Raw genomic sequence first — 17,617 nt, 5'->3', positions numbered from 1 at the left:
GATAAATTTTAGTACCTTAGAATTTTCTAACATTACAAGTGTAGATTAATTCCACCCTTAAGAATATTTCCTGTTTACTTCCGCACCAGTGTCATTAGGTTCACGGCGCTATAATAGACTGGTTTATCCTTTTTGAATAGGGGTACCACACTTGCTGTTCTTCAGTCATCTGGTATCTTGCCTAAAACCAGTCAAGATTTAAAAATCTCTGTCAGACACCCAGCAATATCCTCCCTTGCCTTCATGAAATACATCTCAACGGCCCTGACGACTGAGCCACCTTCACACCTTCTTTATATTGCTAACATGTTCTAGAATTTCAGCCCCACTTCCTTGAATTGTGCCGTTAGTGTCCACAATGAATGAAGTTGAGCGTATTTACTTAAAACTTCACCTATTTCCTCTAGCTCCATGCAGATTGGTCCCTAGATGGCCTTACTTTTCCCCCTTTATTTTACCTTTAAGTGACTCCCACTTGTCAAATGTAGGCTTACCTGAACTAACTGCTCCCACTCTTATTTTTGTCAAATCCAATCTCAGGATATTGAAAGACTGAAAAGCTCATAAGGAAGGAGAACATTGATTTTGTGAGAAAATGTGTATGTAATATCTAAACAGACAGTAAAAATGTTTGTGGATATATAAAAATGAAGGGAATGGCTAAGGTTGGTATGGATCTCATTGTGAGGCTGGGTAATAGGAACACAGATGTGCCTCTACATATATAACTTTTTACCAGCATGCAGGTGCAACACACAATTGTTCTATTAGCCTTTTTAGCAAGGAAGTTGGATTATAGCAAGAAGGAGGTTTTACAGTAATTGTGTAAGGGTGAAACTACATAAAGAGAGCTCCATTTAGCTTTGGTTTTCTCATGCAGAAAGGATGTACAAGCAATAAAGAGAGTGGAGTGAAGATTCTGGATACGGCAGGATTGCTGTATGAAGGAAGATTATACAGGCTGTTTTCTCAAAAATTTGGAAAAATTGGAAGAGATCTCATTAAAACTTAGAAAAGTCTTAAGGGACTTGGCAGGCTAGATGCAGGGAGTGTACTTCTCCTGCTGGAATTTAGAACTCAAGGCACAGTTTAAAAATAAGGACTAGGTATTCAGGACCGAGATGAGGAAAATTCAGAGGATGATGAACCTTTGGAATTCAGAGGCCAGATGTTGTTAGTAAATCTTTATTCTGTTTTGACATGCTAATCTGCTCCTTTCTGTTAAGAAATGGAACTTTATCTGCGTTTCAAAAACGATGTGCACCATTGAGCGCGTCTGCACAGAGCGTTGTAGTAGGAAAGTAGCTCCACCATCAGGTACCCCCACCAGGACATGCTGTTGTAACCCAGGTTAATTAAACCCAAAGATCTAATAGTTAGAAAGCTCCACTTGTGGAGGGTGAAAACAAGGTTTACCAAATTTATTAAAAAAAAGCTATGTGGGAATGAGCTGCGGCTGATACAATGTGGGAAAGTGAGAGAAATGCACCAAACTATTAGAAACTAAAGATATAAGCTATTAAAAGTGGAATTAGTGGTAAGTATCTCTATCCTACTTCCTTGAAGACCTCAGGGTGAAACCATTGGAGGAGAGACAATAGCGGTAAAAGATTTATTGAAGTTACAGCTATAACAAGTAGCATCTATAACGAGACAATATCAGCAGAGACGAGTGACCAAGATCTCCACCATGTAACCGGGAATTAGTTCTGTTAAATCACAGTAAGGGATTTGGTCAGTATTTTTTTGTGTAAATATTGTGAATCGACTTTCCGTGGATGATCAACTACTATTTCATCCAACAAAACAAGAAACACGATGATGAGCCACCCAAGATGAAGACCCAGCGTGGGAATGAAATGTTTCATGACATAGAGCATTTAATACGGTTGGATGTCTAAGTTTATTTTCATTTGAAGGATCTGAATTTGATTTTCTGCCAGAACTGATTATTTTTGCCAGGACTTTGATAAGTTACTGGATGAGAATTACTTTGTTTAAAAGTTGGGATTTTGGAGAATTGTTGTGAAAGGAATTAAGCTGTATAGATATAAAATTTTTGAATTTGGATTTGTAGACATGACATTCTCTGGATTCTTTCCAATGCTAGCACATCCTTCCTTACATAAGGGGCCCAAAATTGTACACAATACTCCAAATGCAGTCTGACCAATGCTTTATAAATCCCCAGCATTTCCCCCTTGCTTTTATATTGTAGCCTTCTTGAAATTAATTGAATTGAATTAATTTATTATTTACATCCTTCAAAAACACGAGGAGTAAAAATCTTTACGTTACGTCTCCGTCTAAATGTGCAATGTGCAATCATAGTAATTTATAATAAATATTATGTATTATGTGCAACGGGATAGTCAATATAACATAGAAATACAGTTACATCAGCATGAATTAAGCAGTCTGATGGCCTGGTGGAAGAAGCTGTCCCAGAGCCTGTTGGTCCTGGCTTTTAAGTTCAGGATCCAACTACACAAGGCAGGGTGAAGGCCAAGGTCTCTGAGCTTCTTTTCGAGCCTGGATGGAATTATGGTGTTGAATGCTGAACTGTATTCCAAGAACTGCATTCTCACATAAACATCCTTCTCCAGATGTGTAAGAACGGTATACATAGAACATAGAATAGTACAGCACAGTACAGGCCCTTCGGCCCACAATGTTGTGCCGACCCTTAAACCCTGCCTCCCATATAACTCCCCACCTTAAATTCCTCCATATACCTGTCTAGTAGTCTCTTAAATTTCACTAGTGTATCTGCCTCCACCACTGACTCAGGCAGTGCATTCCACGCACCAACCACTCTCTGAGGAAAAAACCTTTCTCTAATATCTCCCTTGAACTTCCCACCCCTTACCTTAAAGCCATGTCCTCTTGTGCTGAGCAGTGATGCCCTGGGGAAGAGGCGCTGGCTATCCACTCTATCTATTCTTCTTAATATCTTGTACACCTCTATCTTGTACAGCCCTAGCTCCCTTAATTTCTGATCATAATGCATACTCTCTAAACCAGGCAGCATCCTGGTAAATCTCCTCTGTACCCTTTTCAATTCTTCCACATCCTTCCTCTAGTGAGGCAACCAGAACTGGACACAGTACTCCAAGTGTGGCCTAACCAGAGTTTTATAGAGCTGCATCATTACCTTGCGACTCTTAAACTCTGTCCCTTGACTTATGAAAGCTAACACCCCATAAGCTTTCTTTAACTACCCTATCCACCTGTGAGGCAACTTTCAGGGATCTGTGGACATGTACCCCCAGATCCCTCTGCTCCTTCACACTACCAAGTATCCTGCCATTTACTTTGTACTCTGCCTTGGAGTTTGTCCTTCCAAAGTGTACCACCTCACACTTCTCCGGGTTGAACTCCATCTGCCACTTCTCAGCCCACTTCTGCATCCTATCAATCTTCAACAATCCTCTACACTATCTACAACACCACCAACCTTTGTGTCTGCAAACTTGCCAACCTACTCTTCTACCCCCATATCCGGGTTATGAATAAAAATCACGAAGAGTCGAGGTCCCAGAACCGATCCTTATGGGACACCACTAGTCACAACCCTCCAATCCGAATGTACTCCCTCCACCACAACCCTCTGCTTTCTGCAGGCAAGCCAATTCTGAATCCACCAGGCCAAACTTCCCTGGATCCCATGCCTTCTGACTTTCTGAACAAGCCTACTGTGTGGAACCTTGTCAAATACCTTACTAAAATCCATGTAGATCACATCCACCGCACTACCCTCATCTATATGCCTGGTCACTTCCTCAAAGAACTCTATCAGGCTTGTTAGACACTATCTGCCCTTCACAAAGCCATGCTGACTGTCCCTGATCAGACCATGATTCTCTAAATGCCCATAGATCCTATCTCTAAGAATCTTTTCCAACAACTTTCCCACCACAGACATAAGGTTCACTGGTCTATAATTACCCAGACTATCCCTACTACCTTTTTTGAACAAGGGGACAACATTCGCCTCCCTCCAATCCTCCGGAACCATTCCTGTGGACAACATAAAGATCCTAGCCAGAGGGTCAGCAATCTCTTCTCTCACCTCGTGGAGCAGCCTGGGGAATATTCTGTCAGGCCCCGGGAACTTATCCGTTCTAATGTATTTTAACAACTCCAACACCTCCTCTCCCTTAATATCAACATGCTCCAGAACATCAACCTCACTCATATTGTCCTCACCGTCATCAAGCTCCCTCTCATTGGTGAATACCGAAGAGGAGTATTCATTGAGGACCTCGCTCACTTCCACAGCCTCCAGGCACATCTTCCCACCTTTATCTCTGATCGGTCCTGTCTTCACTCCTGTCATCCTTTTGTTCTTCACATAATTGAAGAATGCCTTGGGGTTTTCCTTTACCCTACTCGCCAAGACCTTCTCATGCCCCCTTCTTGTTCTCCTCAGCCCCTTCTTAAGCTCCTTTCTTGCTACCCTGTATTCCTCAATAGACCCATCTGATCCTTGCTTCCTAAACCTCATGTATGCTGCCTTCTTCCACCTGACTAGATTTTCCACCTCACTTGTCACCCATGGTTCCTTCACCCTACCATTCTTTATCTTCCTCAGTGGGACAAATTTATCCCTAACATCATAGTCGGCCTGTCAACATACTGTTGACAGGAATCTATCCTGGACACACTTAACAAACTCTGCCCTGTCTAAACCATTGGAACTAATCAGGTTTCAATCAGTATTAGGGAAGTTAAAGTCACCCATGATAACAACCCTGTTATTTTTGCACCTTTCCAAAATCTGCCTCCCAATCTGCTCCTCAGTATCTCTGCTGCTACCAGGGGGCCTATAGAATATTCCCAATAGAGTAACTGCTCCCATCCTGTTCCGGACTTCTACCCATACTGACTCAAAAGAGGATCCTGCTACATTACCCACCCTTTCTGTAGCTGTAATAGTATCCCTGACCAGTAATGCCACCTCTCCTCCCCTTACCCCCCTCCCTATCCCTTTTAAAGCACTGAAATCCAGGAATATTGAGAATCCATTCCTGCCCTGGTGCCAGCCAAGTGTCTGTAATGGCCACTACATCATAATTCCAAGTATGTATCCAAGCACTCAGTTCATCACCTTTGATCCTGAAGCTTCTTGCATTGAAGTACACATACTTTAGCCCTCCTTCCTTACTACCTTTTACACCCTTTATTCTGCTTCTCTTTCCTCAAAGCCTCTTTATATGTTAGATCTGGCTTTACTCCATGCACTATATGTACGTAGAGCTGCAGCTATTGTGTCGCCTGTTGATCTGTTGTGTTGGTAGGCGAATTGTAGGAAGTCCAGTGTGGGTGGCAGCATGTTGCAGATGTAGTCCTTGACCAGCCTCTCAAAGCATTTGCTTATTATTGAAGTGAGTGCTAACATTGTCAGGCCTGCACATACAGACTCCTCCTAATCTCCATCCAGCTAATAGGAGTCACCTACCACTCGTTTCTAATTCACCATTTTAACCCTGTGTCACGATACAGATCGTTAATTCCCTATCTTGCTCCTAATTTCCTTTGATTGTGCCATGATTCCAACCGTTAATTTCCCAATTGCTTCTAATTCACTTTGATGACAGCACACCTGGTTTCCATCAAGACCTGCAGCATAAGACCACGGCGTTACAGCCACTAGTTGTCAGACCATTGGTTTTGCCTGTGTGGTGATTAACATTTCCCGGCCGATTAGGACTGTGTGTTCTAAGTTTTGATCCAGTTTCAGGGTTTACCTATGAAATCCTGCATCTCCGTGTCAAGGTCCCTCCTGTTTGCCGTTGAACGTTCAGGTCCGGGTAAGCATCCTACCTTAATCTCCGTGCCTGTGTCCTGCACTTGGGCTCGCCTCAGTCACTCATTGCAACAGAACGATCTGGCCTCAATGAACCCAGTGGACACGAATACCCTGCAACAAGCCCTTGCCAGCCAGGGCTCCCTACTGGGTCTACACAATCAGCTTCTCTGGGATGTCTTTGAGCACCTCCATACCTTGTCTGCTAACATAGTGAAGATTGGTGACCAGGTGGACTGTGAACCGTGTATCCACTCACCTGACTCCATCCACTCCAGGTACTCTGTCTCTGTCCACAGCCCAGACAGCCTGTAGTGGCAACCCCCCTACGTGGCAGCAATACCTCCGCCAAGAGAGCCGCATGTACCTAAACCAGAACACTATGCTGGGGGTTTGGGGAAGTGCCGTGCCTTACTTCTGCAATGCACCTTGGTGTTTGAACAACAGTCATCCATGTACTCCATGGATAAGTCAAAGATAGCTTCTATCATGGGTTTATTGTGGGGAAGTGCCTTAGTGTGGGCTACAGCTATTTGGGATAATCAACCGGATATCTGCTCTTCTTTCCCCACCTTTATTGCGGAAGTGAGAAAGGTCTTTGACCACCCCGTCCGTGGTAAAGATGTCGTTAAGTGTTTACTCATTCTCCGTCAGGGCTCACGTAGTGTTGCCGAGTATTCCGTGGAGTTCCAGACGTTAGCGGCTGACTCGGGTGGAACAACGAGGTACTCTAAGGGTTGTTCACCACCTTTAGCCACTCCACGGCACTCATTACCATCTCCCACCAGCACAAGCCTCTCTCCTCCTCCTGCTCCTAGAATAGCACCCAGCCTGGCCGTCTACACCGCCCCGGGAGAAGAACCCATCCAGTTGGACGGAACCGTCTTTCTCCCATAGAGCGGCTTCGATGTTTGAGAGCGGGGGAGTGTTTCTATTGCGGCCAGTCCAGCCACTTCCGTGCTACCTGTACCCTTCAGCCAAAAAAGGGGGACCCTGGTGAGCCAGAGAACATTCCCTTCCCTCCCCTGAACCCAGATGCAGATCCCAGCTACTTTATGTTACAACCAACAGTCCCTGCCTCTGTCAGCTCCAGTGGACTCCGGCACTGAGGGAGACCTTCTGGATGAAAACATAGCTTCCCGGGCCGGAATTCCTCGGGAGCCGTTTTACCCCTCTGGAAGCCCGGGCAGTGGACAGTAGACTTCTGGCCTGAGTCGCACACTGCACACCAGCCCTGTCTCTTATTCTCTCCGGGAACCATCGGGAGCAGGTACAATTCAAGCTCCTATAGTTCTTGGGTACCCCTGGTTAGGCTGCCATAATCCTCACATCGACTGGTCCACCGGTAAGATAGCCAGCTGGAGTCCGTTCTGTCACTCCACTTGTCGACAGTCGGCCCTATCTCCTGTGAAAGTCACCGCGGCCTTGTCTGCCTCTGAAACCCCTGACTTATCCAAAGTTCCAGCTGAGTATCACGACCTGGGACAAGTGTTTAGTAAACAACAGGCTCTTTCCCTGCCTCCACACTGACCTTATGATTGTGCTATTGACCTTCTCCCCGGAGCCCCTCTACCCACCAGTCGGCTGTATAACTTGTCTCTGCCAGAAGGGAAGCAATGGAGGCTACCTGAATGACTCTCTTGCGGTGGGCATTATCCGACCCTCATCCTCCCCTGTAGGCGCAGGTTTCCTCTTTGTGGGGAAGGAAGATGGTTCACTGCGCCCCTGAATTGACTACGGGGACCTAAATAACATAACCATAAAGAACAAGTATCCACTGCCCCTTATCAACTCTGCTTTCGAACCACTTCATGGAGCCACCACCTTCTCCAAGTTAGACCTACGAAGTGCCTACCATCTGGTCAGGATAAGGGAAGGAGGTGAGTGGAAAACAGCATTTAACACCCCTCTTGGTCACTTCGAATACCTGGTCATGCCATTCGGGCTCACCAATGCCCCCCCTGTCTTCCAAGCCCTGGTAAACGATGTCCTTAGGGACTTTATTAACCGTTTCGTTTTCATTTATTTGGACGACATCTTTACCTTCTCCAGCAGTTTACAGGAACACACCCACCATGTTCATCGGGTTCTGCAGAGGCTTTGGGAGAACAAACTCTTAGTAAAAGCTGAGAAGTGGAAGTTTCATGTCCCCTCTGTCAGTTTCTTAAGGTACATCAGTGAGAGCGGGCGAGCGAGGGCGGATCCCGAAAAGATCCAGGCGGTGGTGGAGTGGCCAAAACCCATGACACTCAAGCAACTCCAGCGATTTCTGGGGTTTGCAAACTTCTATCGTCGCTTCATCAGAGATTACAGCCGGGTGACAGCACCTCTTGCTCAACTCACCTCGCCTATGACCCCTTTTCGCTGGGACCCCGAACCGGACGCTGCCTTCTCGGAGCTGAAGAGGCGTTTCACCTCCGCTCCCATCCTGGTCCAACCAGACCCCTGTTGCCAATTCATTGTGCAGGTCAATGCCTCCGACTCGGGGGTGGGAGCAGTCCTCTCCCAACGTTCTGGCCCTGACCAAAAACACCATCCCTGTGCCTTCTTTTCTTGCCGGCTGTGCCCTGCCAAATGAAATTACGATGTAGGGAACCAGGAGTTACAGGCCATTAGACTTGCTTTGGAGGAGTGGAGGCACTGGCTGGAGGGAGCAGAACATCCGTTTATCGTCTGGACAGATCACAAGAACCTCTCATACATCCAAACCGCCAAATGCCTGAATTCCCGCCAAGCTTGTTGGGCATTATTTTTTTAGCCATTACAGATTCACACTCCCCTATTGTCCAGGGTCCAAGAACGGGAATCCCGATGCTCTCTCCCATCAATACGTTTCTGAGGAGGGCCTTGCCAACTCCGAGACCATCCTTCCACCCTCCTGTGTAGTGGCTGCCCTCACCTGGGAGATTGAATCCATAGTCAGGCCCAACGGACTCAACCTGACCTAGGCAATGGACCCCACCCCCCCACCCCCCATTCGCCTCTTCGTGCCTGACTCTGTTCGGTCTTAGGTTCTCCAATGGGGGCTCACTTCTCGTTTTGCCTGCCACCCGGGAATCAATTGGACTCTGTCCCTTCTGAAGAGATATTTCTGGTGGCCCTCCATGGACACTGACACTTATTCCTTCGTCTCTGCCTGTTCTGTTTGTGCCTGCGGAAAAGCCTCCCACCGACCACCTGCTGGATTGCTTCGTCCTCTACCTGTCCCTGGCCACCCTTGGCCTCACATTGTGCTGGATTTCGTTATGGGACTACCCCATTCACATGGGAACACTGCTGTACTCACCGTGTTGGACCGCTTCTCTGTGCACTTTGTAGCCCTTCCCAAGCTCCCTACAGCCCGTGAGACAGCTGATCATCTTCCGCCTCCATGGAATTCCCTATGATATGATTTCTGACCGGGGTCCCCAATTCATCTCTCAAGTATGGAGGTCCTTTTGTAAAGCCCTTGGAGCCTCAGTAAACCTGTCTTCTGGCTTCCATCTACAGACTAATGGTCAAACAGAACGAGCAAACCAGGATTTGGAAGCAGCTTTGCACTGCATAACCACCAACAACCCGTCATCCTGGAGCACCCATCTCATTTGGGTAGAGTACGCCCACAACTCCCTGGTCAGCACTGCCACCGGAACGTCTCCCTTCGAATGCTCCATCAGTTACCAACCTCCTCTGTTTCCTGCCCATGAAGACAACATTGCTGTGCCTTCAGTTCAGGATCACCTCCGCCGGTGCCGCAACATCTAGAAGGATGCACATGCGGCCCTGCTCCTTTCAGCTGGTCGCAACCGGAGGATTGCCGATCGCCATTGAGTTCCTGCACCAAATTATCGGCCTGGGCAGAAGGTTTGGCTCTTGTCAAAAGACATCTCCCTCAAGAATGTACCCAAGAAACTCGCCCCTTGCTACCTGGGACCATTCGAGATTGAGTGTCATCGACCCCTCGGTGGTCGGACTCAAATTGCCCGGATCCATGCACGTTCATCCCACGTTCCACGTCTCCCAATTGAAACCTGTATCTGTCAGCCCTTTATGCCCCCCTGCCAAACCCCCTCTGCCCGCCTGGATCATTGACAACCACCCAGCATATACCGGCAAATACTGGATGTGCGCCGCCGAGGCAGAGGCTTCCAGTACCTGATTGATTGGGAGGGATACAGCCTGGAGGAATGCTCCTGGATTCCCCGCTCCTTCATCTTGGACCCTTCCCTCATCCGTGATTTCCATCGAGACAATTTGGTCAAGACTGGTGGTTCGCCTGGAGACTCCCGTTGAGGGGAGGATACTGTCACAGACCTGATCGTTAATTCCCTATCTTGCTCCTAATTTCCTTTGATTGTGCCACAGTTCCGACTGTTACTTTCCCAATTGGACGACACACCTGGTTTCCATCAAGACCTGCAGCATAAGAACTACGGCGTTACAGCCACTAGTCGCCAGATCGTTGGTTTTGCCTGTGTGGTGATTAACGTTTCCCGGCCGCTTAGGACTGGGTGTTCTAAGTATTGCTCCAGTTTCAGGGTTTACCTATGAAACCCGCATCTCTGTGTCAAGGTCCCTCCTGTTTGCTGTCGAACGTTCAGGTCCGCGTAAGCATCCTACCTTAATCTCCGTGCCTGTGTCCTGCACTTAGGTTCGCCTCAGTCATTCATTGCAACACCCAGCTCTCATCCACAGTCCTTGTTCACTCATTGAATGGACTAGCCTCAATCAGTTGCTTTTAGCCTTTGGTTACCTTGTTGCCTGTGGTGTTTTGTATCTGTTTCTTGTTGTTTTGTGGCCCCTCGTGACTTGTTATTTTTGAAGTCTATTTGTAAAGTTATCATTCATTGTTGAATCGTCTCTGCAGCTCTACTTTTGGGTCAAGCCTCCTCTACATTTCCTGACAAACATTACATTTACCTACCTTACTTCCAACTCGACCTGCAAGTTAATCTTTAGGGAATTTGCACTAGAATTCCTTAGTCCCTTTAAACCTGTGATTTCTGAATTTACACCCCATTTAGAAAATAGTCTGTGCCTTAATTCCTTCTGCCAATGTGCATGACCATACACTTTCCTACCTCAGTATTCCACCTGCCTTTTTTCTTAAAGACCCTGCTTATTCCATCCTGCTCTCATGACTATACCCCTTCCCCACACGAAACCACCACGGTGGGCTTCATAGCTGAACAGATGAGAAGACAGCTGAAACGTCTCAACCCATGAAAGGCTGCAGGACCGGATGGTGTCAGTACCAGGGTGCTCAAAGCCTGTGCCCCTCAACTATGTGGAGTACTTCGCCATGTCTTCAACCTGAGCCTGAGGCTCTGGAGGGTTCCTGTGCTGTGGAAGACGTCCTGCCTCGTCCCTGTGCCGAAGACGCCACGCCCCAGTGGCCTCAATGACTACAGACCGGTGGCATTGACCTCCCACATCATGAAGACCCTGGAGAGACTTGTTCTGGAGCTGCTCTGGCCTATGGTCAGGCCACACTTAGATCCCCTTCAGTTCGCCTGCCAGCCCTGACTAGGAGTTGAGGATGCCATCGTCTACCTGCTGAACCGTGTCTACGCCCACCTGGACAAGCCAGCGAGCACTATGAGGGTCATGCTTTTAGACTTCTCCAGTGCATTCAACACCATCTGCCCTGCTCTGCTGGGGGAGAAGCTGACAGCGATGCAGGTGGATGTTCCCCTGGTGTCATGGATTCTTGATTACCTGACTGGCAGACCACAGTATGTGTGCTTGCAACACTGTGTATCCGACAGAGTGATCAGCAGCACTGGGGCTCCACAGGGGACTGTCTTGTCTTCCTTTCTCTTCACCATTTACACCTCGGACTTCAACTACTGCACAGAGTCTTGTCATCTTCAGAAGTTTTCAGATGACTCTGCCATAGTTGGACGCATCAGCAAGGGAGATGCTGAGTACAGGGCTACGGTAGGAAACTTTGTCACATGGTGTGAGCAGAATTATCTGCAGCTTAATGTGAAAAAGACTAAGGAGCTGGTGGTAGACCTGAGGAGAGCTAAGGTACCGGTGGCCCCTGTTTCCATCCAGGGGGTCAGTGTGGACATGGTGGAGGATTACAGATACCTGGGGATATGAATTGACAATAAACTGGACTGGTCAAGGAACACTGAGGCTGTCTACAAGAAGGGTCAGAGCCGTCTCTATTTCCTGAGGAGACTGAGGTCCTCTAACATCTGCCGGACGATGCTGAGGATGTTCTACGAGTCTGTGGTGGCCAGTGCTATCATGTTTGCTGTTGTGTGCTGGGGCAGCAGACACCAACAGAATCAACAAACTCATTCGTAGGGCGAGTGATGTTGTGGGGATGGAACTGGACTCTCTGACGGTGGTGTCTGAAAAGAGGATACTGTCCAAGTTGCATGCCACCTTGGACAATGTCTCCCACCCACTACATAATATACTGGTTGGGCACAGGAGTACTTTCAGCTAGAGACTCATTCCACCGAGATGCAACACAGAGCGTCATAGGAATTCATTCCTGCCTGTGGCCATCAAACTTTACAACTCCTCCCTTGGAGGGTCAGACACCCTGAGCCAATAGGCTGGTCCTGGACTTATTTCCTGGCATAATTTTCATATTACTATTTAATTATTTATGGTGCAACTGTAACGAAAACCAGTTTCCCCTGGGATCAATAAAGTATGACTATGACTACTCTGCCTGTGTCCTTCTGCAGACTCCCTGCTTCCTCAGCACTGCCTGCTTCTCCACTTATCTTTGTATCATCTGCAAACTTGGCCACAAGTTCTGTCATCCAACTTATTGACATATAACTTGAAAAGAAGCAGTCCTAACACTGACCCTTGTGGAACAGTGACTAGTCACTGGCAGCCAGAAAAAGCTCCCGAAACTTTGAGAGAATAGGGTGTAAGCAGGCTTTCATAAAACAATTTTGTTCTGTGCATGAACTTTGAGGATGTCACTGCAGAATAGATGATACAGTGCACTTTGACAGGGACTTTAGCCCACCAAGTCTTGCACCAGCCATTGAGTATCTACTTGCAGTGTTCCTACACAAAGCCCATTTTTATTTTCCCCACATTCACACCAACTTACCCAGAGTCTACCAGTCACTTTCACACCCAGAGCAATTTACAATGCCCAATTAATCTACTAGTTCATACGTCTTTGGGATGTGAGGGGAAACGGGAGTACCCAGAGGAAGATCATACAGAACTTCATGCAGACTGCACTGGACAGAGATCAGGATCAAACCCAGATCACTGGCGCTGGGTGGCAACATTTCTAGTAGTCTTCCACTGTGCCACCCAAATCAAGCTCTTGATGTTTCCTCTTAACATCAAATTTGAGTTTTGAGTTGAGAGAAAATAAAAATATAAGAAAAATAAATGAAATTGGAATGAAATAAAATAGATATTATTTAATTACTGCATGTCATGGACAAAACTAAACCCGTATCCAATAAAACAATGTTTTTACTACTCAACAATCCCATTAATGTTTGTGTTGGTGATTATTTCTAATGAGCAGTACTGCTTAGATGATATATTTCATTAAGAACAGATTAATTTGTAGTCATTGTCAACATCACTGTAACATAGATTATTTACATATTTTGTTGACACTACATTTCTAAAAGTGAAGTGTATGTATCTATTGATTTCAAAATACTCCACCGGATGGGTGTTCGATCTCATTTGTCCTAAAGATCAGCAGGACAAGTGTGTGCCAGTACTACAATGCAGAATTGATTCATGAGTCTGTGGAGTTTGCCTACTTAATTATAGTGTAAAGAACAAAACAGAATCCAAACTGATTTGTGGGTATCGATTTTATTGATCATGTTGCGATCAATTTACAGGCCAGAAATCATTTAGAGTTGAATCTTTATTATTGCATGGTGACTTCCTTGGCAATATTTCCTTCTCAGAATTGTTTTCCATGTGATGTACTACTTTGCAGGTCTCTTTATTGCATTTCTCTATGAGCTTCCCTGGGTTATTCAATGTAAAGTGTACCATTGGACACCATAGTTTTCTTTGTGCTGTCTATTGAATGTATTCAAGCTCCTGAATAATGGGCTTTTCATCTTACCCTACTTCCTTTGTAATAATTTGTTACAGAATGAGTGGACTTCTGTGGCATTCTCCTATATCTGAAACCATTTCAGAAAGATATTTGTGTATTTGAATCCAATTGTTCTTGGTTTCCTTGTAAGAGTCTCATAGTTCAATTAATGGATGAGTGATCTAGAGGATTGGATGGATCTGGTAGCAAGATTCAAATCCCACTACAGCAGCAGGGACATTCAAATTCAGAGAATTAAATTTTAAATTAGCATAAAAAGTGATTGTAAAACTTCTAAACTATTGTTGAAACCTCATCTTATTTATTGACTTTTGCTAGCACCCTACTTCAGCCCTAACCTTACCCCTACTTCCCTTATCTGTATTTGATTGTCAATAAGAACTGTACTGGCCTTGCAGTGATACTAAAGTCCCACGAATTAAGAAAACACAATCTTATGATTCTCACTGAAGGGAAAACCACCCAAATCAGCCATGATCGAGTGTTTCTGACACCGTATTTTAGGCTTGCATGTTTACCAACAACTGGATTTGTCATACTAGAAAGTTTATAGCATTACAGAACTTTTTAAGGTATTAAGTGAAGGTCACACTTTCAGATAAATTTTTATTGAGTTACATTCACTGCTTGCCAGAAGGGTGATCATCACTCACTATTTAAAGAAGAGTTACTGAGCCAACAGTGTAAAGGAAGTGAATTAATGCCAGAGCCACAATCCTTAATCCAGGAGTACCTCAGGCAGTCATGTTGTGTTGTTTTATGTTTAATTCAGTTTTATTGCAGATGCTACTTTTAGAAGCTTCATTTCTATGTTTACATCATTTAAATTTACATTTTAACTCAAAAATGTTTTAACCAAAATATTAACCCATATCTTTTTGATTATTTGTTTTTATCTTAATGGTTCCGGGAAGGGAAGATTCCTGTTTTTCCACAAAAAGTAATTCTGATTGTTGTGTTCTGAGTTGTTCTGCCAAGTATAGTGGGCATACTGTGTGGATGCCAGAATGTATGGTGACACTGCAGGCTACTCCTAGCACATCCTTGGTTGTTAATGCAAATGGCGCATTTCTCTTACGTTCCTGCTGAATGGAAGTTTGTGAATAAGGATTTTGGATATATCTTCTAAAACAAGTACCCAGAGACTTAAAAGAAGATGAAAACTTCATGGACATGAATCAAAATGCTCCAATCCACTACCATCTTAATGTGATATGCAAAGTATATAATTGAGTAATTAAATTATATAATTTAAGCAATGCATAAGATTCTAGGTACATTTTATTCTGCAGAACCGTCATCCACATTTGCGTCCAAAGCTGTAGGTTCACCTAATTTAGGATATAACAAAAAGGGAAGTGTGACAGATATTGGTTAAAAATGAAGTTAGACTAGAGAAACTTGTAAACTGCTGGATTAAAGTTAAGAAGGCCATCATAAAAATTAAGAGCAGGAGTAAGACATATGGCTCCTCAAACCTACTCTATCATTCATTAAGATCATGACTGCTCTACCTCAGGCCTGTTTCCCTAAATTATCTCTATATAGATTGATTTTAATATTCAGAAACTTAGTGATCTTTGTTTAGAATAAGCTCAATGACAAAGGCTCCTCATATATTTGGGGTAGAGAAATCCAAAGATTGATTGATTGATTGATTGATTTATCTCTCTCTCTCTCTCTCTCTCTCTCTCTCTCTCTCTCTCTCTCTCTCTCTCTCTCTCTCTCTCTCTCTCTCTCTCTCTCTCTCTCTCTCGCTCTCTCGCTCTCTCGCTCTCTCGCTCTCTCGCGCTCTCGCGCTCTCTCGCTCTCTCGCTCTCTCTCTCTCACCCCTCTGTTGAGAAGCCCGAGAATGGGCAGGTCAGTGTGGGAGTGGAAAGCAGAATTAAAATGACATAAACCCTTCTTTACTTCTTTCTAGCTCCAGGAGCGCAGCGTGAATCATATTACAGACCCTGATTCCAGCTGCAGTCCCACCTACTTTCTTGACTCATGAAATGTGGGTTCTTGACCTTGACCCAACTAGCCACTCACCCAGCCTGTACTCCAGAACCTAGCTCTGGCCACACAGTTACCTATTCTCTTGATCAAACTCCCTCTCACTGCCCCCCCCCCCCAGTGTTTCTAATCTCAACCCTGATTTTGATCCTGACACCAACTATTGATTGCTTGTCAGCACATATGTCAGATACAACCCATCTCTTGGCAAGTAGAATTCACAAGACATCTGGAGAGGATTCTGGGGGACCATGCCATATTTGCCACCTCTTCCAGTGATGCACAACCAAGCTCAAGAATATGCGGAGTTACAGATAATGAGAATGACATATGTTGCAATACATCAGTATTTACAGCATTGCTTGCATCAGTGGTTACATTCGATGGAATTGTTATTTTTGAATTTTGAGCATATAAGTACTTCAGTAGGCAGGAGTTAACCTGAAGTTCTTCCATTTTTTCCAGGTTCCAGAAGAAAATTTGAGATATATAGCAGGGAGCATCCTGAGTGAAGGTGATGAGAAGCCATCTGAAGAACTGGTCAAACGTTTTGAGAAGTTTGGCTTTAGAATATTCTCTTTCCCAAAAGTCACACATGTTGTTATGACCACATTCCCTTTCAAGACCTTCCTCTCACTGCTTCTGGCAATACACCGGGTGTACCCAGTTCTGAATAACTATATTAAGGTAGGAAGCTCTTAAGCAATTGACTTTGTAGAATTTGAGTAATTCCTGATTGTTATATCATAATTCATAATTGAAAACCTACATTTGACAAGTGTCAACATGGAAATGCAGTTTTGCTGTTGGCTTACAGTGGAAATGAATCCTTGAAAATAGCTAATGACTGGCAAGTCATAGTACAACTACTTCAGTTCTTTTAATGGATAGACTAGAAGAGCAGAGGTCTTAGATTAGAACATTACTCATAACTGTGGCTACTTATGTGAAACTCAGAGGAGGGAGTGGTTAGGTTGTTGTACACAGGCGTATTATATTAGTAGTAGTTGCAAGACATTGCTCCCTATAGTTGTCCATAGAAAATAGCACTGATTTACATTGGTACATCTCTTTTACATTCTATTTAAATACTCACCCATAATTGAAAAGTCTGTGAATTGCAATTTTTACAGTTTCCTGATAGGAATGGAAACTTTTGTAAAGTGTGACTTTGTTAGTGAATTGAATAGAATGATTAAGTATTTTTCAACTCAAACCCTTAGTTCAGTTAGTTCAGAGAAATTTATGTGGTCATGTTCTACAGTCCATTTGACAATGCAGTGGAAAATCCAGCAGAAACTTGTCATACATGCGTTGTATCTTTCTTAGTTATCAGTATGCAAATGTTCCAAAGAAATATTCTGTTTAAATTTTATTTATTTTTGCTCTGAAGCAAGAACAAGGGACCAAAGTTAAATAATGAAATTAATGAAATTTTTGAACGTGCAATTTCAGTAAAGTCACTTTTTTGCATTATGATTGTGGATGTCATGTTTCTACCCTATTTTATGGATGATTTTCTTTGTTTAATCATTTAATTAGATGGGAGGGTGGGGCAGAAAAGGGGATAAGTTTAAAGCAAGAGGGGGATAGATTTAAAAGGACTTGAGGGGCAACTTTTTCTCACAGAGTGTAGTCAGTATATGGAATGAGCTTCCAGAGGAAGAGTTGATACAGTTACAACATCTAAAAGACACATGAGCAGGTACAGTACATGGAAATGGGTCCGGTGTAGGTAGATGGGAGTA

General features: G+C 44.6%; 1 protein-coding gene across 1 annotated transcript in view; it reads left to right on the top strand.

Annotated features, from left to right (window-relative positions):
• Positions 1 to 17,617, top strand: part of LOC140210812 (testis-expressed protein 264) — a 356,249-nt gene that overhangs the window by 27,185 nt on the left and 311,447 nt on the right. Inside the window, exon 2 of the mRNA XM_072280080.1 lies at positions 16,335 to 16,556. Within this exon, the coding sequence (XP_072136181.1) occupies positions 16,335 to 16,556 (222 nt within the window). The remainder of the gene's footprint in view (positions 1 to 16,334; positions 16,557 to 17,617) is intronic.

The sequence above is a fragment of the Mobula birostris genome, chromosome 16, assembly GCF_030028105.1.
Source record: "Mobula birostris isolate sMobBir1 chromosome 16, sMobBir1.hap1, whole genome shotgun sequence".
Classification (NCBI taxonomy): domain Eukaryota; kingdom Metazoa; phylum Chordata; class Chondrichthyes; order Myliobatiformes; family Myliobatidae; genus Mobula; species Mobula birostris.
Note: the sequence above shows the minus strand (reverse complement) of the source record. Positions and strands in the feature narration are given on the sequence as shown.